General features: G+C 28.0%; 1 protein-coding gene across 2 annotated transcripts in view; it reads left to right on the plus strand.

The window, feature by feature from the left end:
- The first annotated feature begins 873 nt into the window (after positions 1-873).
- The window catches only part of Imp (IGF-II mRNA-binding protein), a 91,103-nt gene continuing 79,618 nt past the window's right edge, over positions 874-12,358 (plus strand). The window contains exons 1-2 of one of the 2 annotated variants that reach the window (XM_075299010.1): positions 874-1,114; positions 10,713-11,078. In XM_075299010.1, the coding sequence (XP_075155125.1) occupies positions 10,966-11,078 (113 nt within the window). In that variant the 5' untranslated portion in view covers positions 874-1,114; positions 10,713-10,965. The remainder of the gene's footprint in view (positions 1,115-10,712; positions 11,079-12,358) is intronic. The other variant, XM_075299011.1, reaches the window with a different exon arrangement.

Raw genomic sequence — 12,358 nt, forward strand, 5'->3', positions numbered from 1 at the left:
ATACGAGAGATATATGATAACTTGCCTGAGTGTAAATTGCCGCATGTGAGTGTTGAAGCTCAATGTTTGGTCTCGCATCGCATGCTCTACATGCATAAGTGTTGGTATAGTTTTCGGTGGTTTTGCTCTGTTGGTGTGTGTGCATGTGGGTTTTACTACTTTTGCTGCTACTGCCACCAAAGTTTTGGTAACTCTCCTGCTTCAGTGTTCAAATACGTTCCTAACCGTGAGCAACCAAAGAATTTGTTTCGTTTCGTTTTTGTTTTTCTGTTCTCTGTTTAACACCTTTCTGTTCATTCATCAACGGCTGTGTGTGGAAACTTGCTAACGGATATATCCAAACCCAATCGAAACAACAATCCTCAAACCTTGTTCGTTCTGCATTCAACGCCACACAGTTCGGTGTTGGAAATCATTCAAATTTTCATCTTCTCATCACCAACATCATAACTGACCACATCATTATTACTCATCAGCTCGATGTGACACTCGAAACACCGCCAAAAAAAAAAAAAAAACAAATCTGTAAACAAAACAAAGGTCAACGAAATTTCCTCAAAATTATTGATAAATTTGAAAAATCTGAAGGAAAAAATTTTTTTGAAAATACAAGGAAAAAAAATTATTTGAAAATCTATCGCGGAAATTTTTATATACCGTTAGTGTTTTGTGAATTGAAAAGTGTTTCCCAAAACAAAAAAATTTTATAAAAAAAATATAGAAATGCTGACAAAAAAATAGTAAAACTAAATTTATAAGACAGGGAATTTATATCTTAAAAAAAATGATCAAAAATTAATTCAAAAAATATTTTCAAAAAATTAACACTAAAAAAATTAACTCTTTACTTACCCAAAAAAGCGTTTAATTTCTTAAAAAAAAAGTGTTGTTATTAGCAATTTTTGTGGAACACCAATAAAAATAAAAACAACCAAACTAAAACATACTACTAGCTGAATACAACAATAACAACATTCTACCTACATTGAAACACACAAAAAGTTCAAACTCAAAATTCCATTTCAGCAGTATCTTTGTCATCGTTTCGTTTCTTCGTCTTGTCGATCGTTGTCGATGCCATTCGTTTGGTGTTATTTTATTTAAAAACACAAATGTATGTATTTTTTATTTTTATTTTTTTTTTATTGTCGTTGTTTTAAGTTTTGTCATTTTTTTCTTTCTTTTTGTTTTATTCATCTTTCTCATCTAATTTGTTATTGTTTTCTTGTACTCTTAGTTTTTGTTGTATTCAATTCGTATGAACATACTAAAGGATTTGTTGTTGTTTTTGTAACTCATATACAGCAACTAGCATAAATGTATTTATCAAAACCTCAAAACATCACTGAGCTTACTCTCTTAACTCTTGAGATCTGTAATGGTGAGTGGAGTAGGAGGGAGAGCTATGCTTTTGGTATCATATACAACAACTAGCAAAAGTGTATTTATCAAAACTCAAAGCATCTTTGAGCCTACTCTCTTAACTCTTGTGATCTTTAATGACGAGGGAGAGAGAACAATGTCTTCAATATATAACAGAGAGTAGCTGTAATAGTGTCACAATGCTTAGAATACGATATACACATTTAGTTAATTGAGTTTCAATATGTCACTGTGTGACTGTGGATTGGAGAAGAGAAATACACCTCATTTATGTTGATCTTAGCAGAAAATAGGGAACTATCTTTTTGGAGCCTTTATTAATTACTTCATTTGATATTTAAGAACTTTTCGATTTATTTATTTTATAAGGACTTATGTCGCTCTGCTCATTTTGTCTACTAGTATTGTTCTTGCGATATATAAATGGAAATGAATTTATAATTTTCTATTCTCTTTGCTAATAAAACCTTTCGCACTATCATTCAGAAAGTACAAAAAAGACATAACAAAGGAAATTTTAGACCTACGAAGTTTCTATCAATTGTCTCTTCAAAGGCAAATAAACTTTTGTTAGCCGTTGTCACGTTTATATCCAACGAACTTGGTTACCTTAGCCCTTGCAGATCATAACTAGAATTGTCTTTACAAAATTTACTTCTTCTCCCATTTCCCAGGCATAGGGAAGGTTAGATTAGGGACAGTGGCAGCCCGATATTTCTAGCTCACTTAGACTATTCAGTCCATTGTGATATCACGGTGGTGAACTTCACTCTTATCACTGAAAGCTGCCCGATTCTATGTTAAGCTCAATGACATGGGACCTCCTTTTTATAACCGAGTCCGAACGGCGTTCCACATTGCAGTGAAACCACATAGAGAAGCTTTGAAATATTCAGAAATGTCACCAGCATTAATGGGATGATATAATCGACCGCAGAAAAACTTTTTGGTGTTTGGTCGAAACAGGGTTCGAACCCACGACCCTGTATGAGCAAGGCGGGCATGCTAACCATTGCAATACGGTGGCTCCCCAGACATAGGGAAATTTCTCTGCTACTGCCTCACCGAAGTGCTACTTCAATGTCATCGAAGTTTTTTTTAGCAAGTCCCAGTAGTTCAACTAGAAACCCATTTCAAGGTCATGCGGAGTATAGAATGGAACAATTTGGACAATTTTCTCAGACAACCTTCATTCATTACTCCTCAAAAGCAGGCAAACGGCTGTTTATTCATTCTAAAATAGAAATGAAAAAATCCGATGCCGATCAAGATCTAATAGTGGTGATGCCTTTAGAATCTATTTCAAAGTCGGATTACGAAATGGTCCTTCAAGATCTAGCTTACAACGGATCATTGAGGGATATTAGACGAAGGCGCAAGGAATTTAGTACTCAAAATACCTATCATGACACTTCGGAAATATGCATTAGAGACTGTCGACTATCACGAGATAATTATTTAACGCTCGACTTAGATTAATATTTGGTCCAATTCTAAAATCGACCAGTTTCTCGGGGATAACTAGGTTAGGTGGCAGCCCGATGTATCAGGCTCCCTTAGACTATTCAGTCCATTGTGATACCACATTGGTGAACCTCTCTCTTATCACTGAGTGCTACCCGATTCCATGTTAAACTCTATGACAAGGGACCTCCTTTTTATAGCCGAGTCCGAACGGAGTTCCACATTGCAGTGAAACCACTTAGAGAAGCTTTGAAACCCTCAGAAATGTCACCAGTATTACAGGGATAACTAATTGTTAGATGAAGATGGAATAAATTTAGTCATCAAGATACTTGTCATAGCCCATAAACTTCGATCTTGTCATTAAGTGTATAGAATGGAAAATAGCATGTCAAGGGGTTTCCTTTTTTATAGCCAAGTCCGAAAGTGGTTTCCCATTACGATGCATAATCTTGGAGAAACTTTAAACACACACAGAAATGCCACCAGCATTACTGAGAGAGACAATCCATCGCTGAAAAACTTTTTGGTGTTTGGTCTGAATTGGAATTGGAATTGAACCCATGAAGATAACAGGAATTTGATAAGATTGGTATTTTTCCAATCACAATAAAAAAAGAAAAATTGGTGAATTACAATAGGATTATTCACAGTTTCGGTCGAACATTATTATGGTTTTTATTGGCTTATCTCTTCTCTCTTCAATGTTGGTATTTTCGACTTCTCTAAAAGAAGTTCATCGTCTATGGTATAACAGTTGAGCTGATATTCTCAGTGTAAGCCACTCTACCCCACCTACTACGAGTCTCACTAATTGCTTTTATGGATACTAGACTCTTTTCTCTTTGTCAGGCTAATTTCCATTAAGTTGCCATTTGGTTTTTCAATCACAATAAGAAATATTGTGAGCACAACACATAATGAGTCATTTATAAGAGAGAGAGTTCATCACCTGTGGTATAACAGTTGAGTTGATATTCTCATTGTGTTGTCTATGGCATATAGCCTCCCTAAAAAATATCAGCAATAGTTTTCCAAATAAAGTTTTAATTGAATTTTTAAAAAATTAAATTTAAAATGTATAGGATTCAAAAAATTTTCTAATTCAAACAAAACTTAATCACAAAAATTTAAATGGATCAATTGTTATTTTAATTGACTTTGATTGATACTATCATTGAAGAAATTTCATTTAAAAGTGTATAGGGTCAATAAATTTCGTCAATTGAAAAGTCATAGGAAACTATCTTAACTTCTATTATTTAGGGGACTTAAGCCACCCTACCCCACATACTGCAAAGTCTCACTAATTGCTTTTATGGATACTAGACTCTTTTCTCTTTGGCAGACTAATTTCCATTTAGTTGGCATTTTCTTTTTTCAATCACAATAAGAAATATTGTGAACTCAACACATAATGACACAGAAAAAAATTTCACGAAAATTTTTCCAATTAAAATCTTAATTGAGTTTTAAAAAATATTCAATTAAAAATTTAATTGAATCAAAAAAATTTTTAATTGAAATAAAAATCAATCACACAAATTAATAGTATCAATTAATTTTTTAATTGAGTGTCAATTAATTTTTTAATTGATACTATCATTTCTGTGATTGAAGACATTTCAATTAAAAAATTAATTGGATCAATGAATTTCATGATTGAATCAAAAAAATATTTTTTTGTGTGGAGTCATTTATAAGTGTGAGAGGGAGAGTTCGCCACCGGTGGTATAACAGTTGAGTTGATATTCTCATTGTGTTGTCTATGACATATAGCCTCCCTAAAAAATATCAGCAATAGTTCTCCAAATAAAATTTTAATTGAATTTAAAAAAAAAATAAAATTAAATATATATAGGATTCAAAAATTTTTCTAATTCAAACAAAACTTAATCACAAAAATGTAAATGGATCACTTGATTTTTTTAATTGACTTTGATTGATACTATCATCGAAGAAATGTCATTTAAAAATGTATAGGGTCAATAAATATCGTCAATTGAAAAGTCCTAGGAAACTCTCTTGACTTCTGTTATTTAGGGGATTGAGGATTTTTTTTTGGATTGGAATTTTTAAAAAATTAAATTTAAAATGTATAGAATTCAAAAATTCAAAAATCTTATTCAAACAAAACTTAATCAGAAAAATGGACTAGGGGACTTACGGGCCCTTTAAGAAGATGCCTAAAATCCATGAGGATTTTTTTTTTTGGGATTCCTAGAAAGAAAAAAATTATTTTCCTTTGTAGGAAATTAAATTTTAGACCAGTGGTTTATATCTTCTGGTGCTAAACTATGATTATTACTTTTATAGTTCACTGTAATACATAGTACCTTTTGCGCATCGAAAAACCTCTAGCACACACTGGGTAAAGCCACCTTAGTTAAGACTCTCCACCATGTTCTGTTGCTGTTAGTTATTCTCCTATCTGCCATTGTTAATCTAATGGTTGTTGGATGGTTAGCATGGTCAATGATTACTTCTAATTCTCTTAAGTTTATTTATTTACAACTCAAATGTCATGACAACAAATAGAGAATTCCCTCACTAAGAAATACTCATTGGGACTCTTCATTCAGGTTTAGTCTTTGCTAGTGAATAGACAATTACAAATAGTCCGGAGTAATAATATACGGCGTCATAGAATTTGTTTTTTTTCGCTTTCAATGACTTCATCTTCATTTCGTCTTTTCTTTTGCGTTTGTTATTTTTTTCTACTTCCTAATGTTTTTGTTTTATTCATTCTATCGTATACATCACACACTTTGTTACTTCTTTCTAATTCAAGAGTTTTCAATTTGTGTTAAGTACTGTTTTTTCATGTCTCTCTCACTCTCTATGTCTGTCTCTCACCCTATCTATTTTCAAATGCCAACATATCACGTTTTTTTTGGTGTTCATTGGTCTCTGCCACTTTGGCGTTTTCTACTTACACAGAAATCGGCATTTGTTGTATATTGTTGTTATTCTTGATAGTTTTCATTTGTATTGGTAGCTATTTCTCGTAAATGTATGTACTACACGAGAGGGCTGGGGAGGAGACGTTGGTAGAGAATAGTTCAAAGCTTGAATAGATTTTTCTTTAATTGATTGTGTCGAAGAGTTAAGATCCCCTACCTAGGTAGGTGCCATACATTGTAATGACGAAATTCTATTATTGGCAAACTTAACACCCTCATCAATAAATAAATAGAAAATATTATGGACAGCAGCATATCGATAAACAATATTGTTTTTCATGTTGTTGCTGTTCCTGTTCTTATCGCCATGTGTAGAATATGTAAAAAATGTCAAATAATTCCAATGTATGGCATATATGGCATAGGCAAAGCAAACATCTATGATCAATCCATAAATTCTATGAAATGTTATGGTAGATCATACTTTGCAAAAGGGTCTTTTAGACTATGGGAATTAGTAGATAAAATTATTTGCAAACTGATTTGTCTATTTTTTTATTTATTACAAAACTTTCCATTATATCATTAATAAATTTGATCCAATTGATATAATTAAAAAATTTTGTTAAATTACAAATGGGATTAATCTCAGTTTCGATTGACTATCAATAGGCCTCTTTATTGATTTATTTCTCCTCTCTTCAATGTTTATGTTTCCCCATGCCCGAAGAGAAGTTCAACATCTGTGGTAAAACAGGTGAGTTGATATTCTCAGCCACCACCTTGCCTCACCTACTTCAAAGTCTCACTCACTTGCCCACTAATTGCTATAATAGATAATAGACTCTTCTCTCTTTGGCTGGCTAAATTCTATTAAGATGCCATTTATTTCAATCCCAATAAGAAATTTATTTATTTATTACAAATATATTATACAATTTATAAAATATATATAAAAGTTTACAATAAGAAATATTGTGAGCTCAACACATAATGAGTCATTTATAAGCAGAGTTGCCATTTTGGTCCGATCGAAAATGGACCAAAATCAACCAAATTCCATTCGGTTATTTTTGGTCCCTTTTCGTCAAATCGATAGTTTTTTCAAAATTTTCTATAGAAAAAAATTTTGACAAACATTTTTATAGAAATAAAATTTTGACAAAAATTTCTATAGAAATAAAATTTTATTGTAGAAATAAAATTTTGTCAAAATTATGTACAGAAATAAACTTTAAAAGAATTTTGTATAGATACAAAATTATGCAAAAATTATGTATAGAAAGAACATTTTGTAAAAATTTTATATACAAATAAAATTTTGCGATAACTTTCTATAGAAATAAAAGTTTGCCAAATTTTCTATAGAAATAAAATTTTGAGAACATTTTCTATAGAAATAAACGTTAAACAAATTTTGTATAGGAAGAAAATTTTGCGATAACTTTCTCTAGAAATAAAAATTTATGTAAAAATTTTGTATAGGAAGAAAATTCTGCGAAAACTTCCTCTAGAAATAAAATTTTTACAAAATTTTCTACAGAAATGAAATTTTGACAAAAATTTCTATAGAAATAAAATTTTGAAAAAATTTTCTATAGAAATAACATTTTGACAAAATTTTCTATAGAAATAAAATTTTTACAAAATTTTCTATAGAAATAAAAATTTGACAAAAATTTCTATAGAAATAAAAATTTGACAAAATTTCTATAGAAATAAAATTTTGACAAAATTTTCTACAGAAATAAAATTTTGACGAAGTTTTCAATAGAAATAAAGTTTTCTATGGAAATAAAGTTTAGGTAAAAAGTTTCTATAGAAATAAAATTTCAGTAAAAATTTTCTATAGAAATAAAATTTTGACAAAAATTTCTATAGAAATAAAATTTTGACAAAATTTTCTATAGAAAAAAATTTGCAAAATTTTGTACAGAAAAAAAAATTGACAAATTTTTCTATAGAAATAAAATTATTGGCAAAATTTTCTATAGAAATAAAATTTTGACATTTTCTATAGAAATAAAATTTTTACAAAATATTCTAAGGAAATAAAATGTTGACAAAATTTTCTATAGAAATAAAATGTTGACAAAGTTTTCTATAGAAATAAAGTTTAAGTAAAAATTTTCTATAGAAATAAAATTTCGATAAAAATTTTCTATGGAAATAAAATTTCAGTAAAAATTTTCTATAGAAATAAAATTTTGACAAAAATTTCTATAGAAATAAAATTTTGACAAAATTTTCTATAGAAAAAAATTTGCAAAATTTTGTACAGAAAAAAAAATTTACAAATTTTTCTATAGAAATAAAATTTTTGGCAAAATTTTCTATAGAAATAAAATTTTGACATTTTCTATAGAAATAAAATTTTTACAAAATTTTCTATAGAAATAAAATGTTGACAAAATTTTCTAAAGAAGTGTTGACAAAGTTTTCTATAGAAATAAAGTTTAAGTAAAAATTTTCTATAGAAATAAAATTTCGATAAAAATTTTCTATGGAAATAAAATTTCAGTAAAAATTTTCTATAGAAATAAAATTTTGACAAAATTTTCTATAGAAAAAAATTTGCAAAATTTTGTACAGAAAAAAAAATTTGACAAATTTTTCTATAGAAATAAAATTTCTGGCAAAATTTTCTATAGAAATGAAATTTCGGTAAAAATTTTCTATAGAAATAAAATTTCAGTAAAAATTTTCTATAGAAATAAAATTTCAGTAAAAATTTTCTATTGAAATAAAATTTGTACAAAATTTTCTACCGAAATAAAATTTTGACAAAATTTTCTACCGAAATAAAATTTTGACAAAATTTTCTACCGAAATAAAATTTTGACAAGATTTTCTATAAAAAATAAAATTTTGCCAAAATTTTCTATAAAAATAAAATTTTGACAAAATTTTCTATAAAAATAAAATTTTGACACAATTTTCTATAGAAATAAAATTTTGAGAAAATTTTCTATAAAAATAAAATTTTGACACAATTTTCTATAGAAATAAAATTTTGAGAAAATTTTCTATTTAATTAAATTTTCCAAGTATTTTCTGTAGAAATAAAATTTTGACAAAATTTTCTACAGAAGTAAAATTTTAACAAAATTTTCTATAGAAATAACATTTTTAACAAAATTTTCTATAGAAGTAAAATTTTAACAAAATTTTCTATAGAAATAAAATTTTGACACAATTTTCTATAGAAATAAAATTTTGAAAAAATTTTCTATAGAAAAAAATTTTAAAATTTTTCAAAAGAAAAAAGTTGATCGATAACTTCTTATGGAAGCGTAACATAGAATCACATGCTTTCTCCGACCAAAACATTCTTAAAATTCAAGAAAATAGTGTTTTTGACACTGGCTTGTACAAAATCAAGATTTTCTTCCCGCATGAACTTGTCTGTTTTGTCAAATTTGTAAAAGACCATTAACAAATAAGTTTGTTAAAGACTTTCAAATATTAAAATAGTTAGTCAAAACTATTGTTCCATAAATCTGATATCCACTCAAAACGTTTTTATTTAGTGTTTGTAGTTTCTGTTTAATATTTCAATCAAATAATTTTTCTTATAATTCTTATAATTTGCTTATAATTCCCATGGCGTTGTGGTTTTTCCAAAACTGTCGTTTTCTTCAATCACAATAGCAGCATATTGTGAATTACAAGTTCATGAGAATTAAAGAAACACTGGAGAATTATTCTTATTGTGTTATGATAGTAATAATTTTAAGTATTAAAGAGCAGCAGGTTCATTTTGGAGAATCAAGAGAACACCGTTGATATGGCAAATGCTTGCTATGGTTCCTTATGGTATATTATTGATGAATACGAGTATAATACGATCATTGACTTACTGATATATCCATCTGTGTAAATCTGATCATTATTTACTATTTGTCATCAATGAAAATCCCGCCAGAATAACTAGGTTGAATTAAAAAAAATGTCATTACATTAAATCACCATAGATAATTATTGTGAATAATGTGATCAACAGTGTAGTAAAGTAAAATATATTAAAATTTTGTTTGTAATAAATAGACAATAGCAACAATAAATTTCTGATATATGTATATATGATATTTATTGAAAACTCATGATATACGTTTGCTTATTGTGATTTATTAAAAACATTACAGGCATCTGGTTTGCAAATATTTACATATTTGCAAAGGATAATTTTTTTTATATACTTGATTCTTTCATGGCTTGATTATATCTATGAAAATTTTTCAAATTTAAGCTTTCTTTAAATCACAATAACACACTATTGTGAATTACTAAGACAAGAAAAATACAAATTTGATAAATTTGATTTATTTTTTAAATAGAATATTTAATAAAAATTGATTGACAATAATAGCTAATTAATGGATACTGCTGATATCAACACAGAAATTTTTTCACGAAAATTGTGCCAATTAAAGACTTAATTGAGTTTTAAAAAATAATTAATTAAAAATTTAATTGATACAACAACATATTTTAATTGAAAATAAAATCAATTACAAATATTAATTGGATCAATTAATTTTTTAATTGACTTTCAATAAATTTTATTTCTATAGAAAATTTTGTCACAATTTTACTTCTATAGAAAATTGTTAAATTAATTTTTTTTATAGAAAATAGAAAATTTTCTCAAAAATTTATTTCTATAGAAAATTGAAAATTTTTATTGCATCAATTAATTTCTTGATTGAATTAGAATTCGAATTTTGTTTTGTGTGAAGATCTTGATAAATGGATTTCAGTTTAATTTGGACTATTTTCACTATTTCTGTGAAATACCTTCTATAAAATTAGGCTTTTATGTAGAAACTATTTTCGGTTTTTATTGTTATTCTTAATTTTAAGTTAAATTCTTTAAATTTTTTTAATATCCTTTTAAACTTTCCCTTTAATTTATGTATTTATTTTTTTCAAAACACCTCTTTTTTCTTTCTTTCGTTATAGGTTGGAAAATTGACAAAAAACCCTTAAAATTTCAAAAGAAAATATCAAATCCGGCTTTAAGTAAAAAATAACCAAAAATCTAAATTCTTCAAAAATTTTGTTTTAAACCCAACAATCGGCCGATTTTGAAAACATTCCAATTTGAATAAAAAACAAGGAAAACTAAAAAACCGGAACAAACAAAAATCCTTGCTAAATTTATTTTTATAAAAAAAATAATTAATTGAATAACGCTAAAAAACAAAAACACAAAATGGCTTCCGAATTGGATCAATTTGCCGAATTGGAATTATCAAAAGAGGATCGTGAACAAATATTCGATCCACCTTTAGATCGACAGCAAATGGAAGGTGCTGGCACCTCAAGGTACTTATAAAACACCTGATGATATTAAGTAAATTAAAAAAATAAATAAATAAATAGTATAGAGTTGAAATCATATTAATTTTCTTCTATTTCTTTAGCCTTAAAAAAAAACTAAAAAACACTTGAGCTTTGTCAAATCCCTTCTATCATAGTTTTTTTTCGTTTTGTAGAAGTAGAGATTTTTTATTTCTTTTATGTTGGTTTTTTCTTTATTTTTTTTAATGAAAATATATTTTTTTGATTATGACTTAATTTCTAGTTTTAAAAAATTACTTATGATTTAATGAGGCCAATTAAAACCAAAAGTTTAGGTACTTATCACGCCTTTATCAAAAAGCATAACCATTGATAAAGTGTCCCTACCATATTGAGGGCTAATGTCTAAAGTTTACTACCTTGCTCTCTGGCGTTTTAATGGAATCTGTGGCAAAAAGTTGTCACATGATTTTACGATGTCGAATGACAAATTCCTTCTTCCTTCCACATGCTACTACCCTGAAAGCATCACTTTATCCTTTGAAACTCGTAGCTAGAGCGCATCATAAAACTCAGGGTGCTTGGTCCCAAACTCCCAAAAGTAAACCAAAAAAAATCCACAAGGGAATCTTTTGTATTTTCAAATACCAGGGAAATCACTTTCGCACGTCCTAATCATTATTTTTTTTTTCCAAAATTTGACCGTATTCATTTTGCCCAAAAATAAATTTGTTGCCTCTTTATGCAAGGACTACTAAGGAGTCTTCCTTTTGTTCTCGGTCTCTCATCCTTCAAGTGTTGTAAACACCACATTTTCCTTGTTTGCTTAGAACATAAAAATGTTGTTCTACATAAATATGAGGCAGAAGATGAATGTTGTTATAGCTCTTTGTTTGATTTGTGGCTCATTAAAGATGCACCCTTTTCTCCTAGGGAATATTTGAAAAGAGACCTTAGAAAATGGTATACAAATGCTTTATATTGGATCTGTGTGGTATTTTCTTAAGAAGTGTGTAAATTTTTTTAATATCCTGCTGAGACAGCTAAATATTTACTAATTTTTCTAGCAAAAAAAAATTTTTTTTTGGGTCAACTAAGAGCCATCCATCGACATCTCTTTACCTTGTGGTTCACCTAATTTTTTTGTGCGTTTCGTTTTTTGCGATTTAATGTATCAAGGTGTTCTTTTTTTATTGTATTTGATGTTCAAAGTAGATGCATCTGACAGGTATTTATACAAGAAAATAAAATTTGGCTTAATTTTGTAAAAATTTGTTGACCTATATTTTGAAATTGACACCAAT

This window comes from Haematobia irritans, chromosome 3 (genome assembly GCF_050003625.1).
Source record: "Haematobia irritans isolate KBUSLIRL chromosome 3, ASM5000362v1, whole genome shotgun sequence".
Classification (NCBI taxonomy): Eukaryota; Metazoa; Arthropoda; class Insecta; order Diptera; family Muscidae; genus Haematobia; species Haematobia irritans.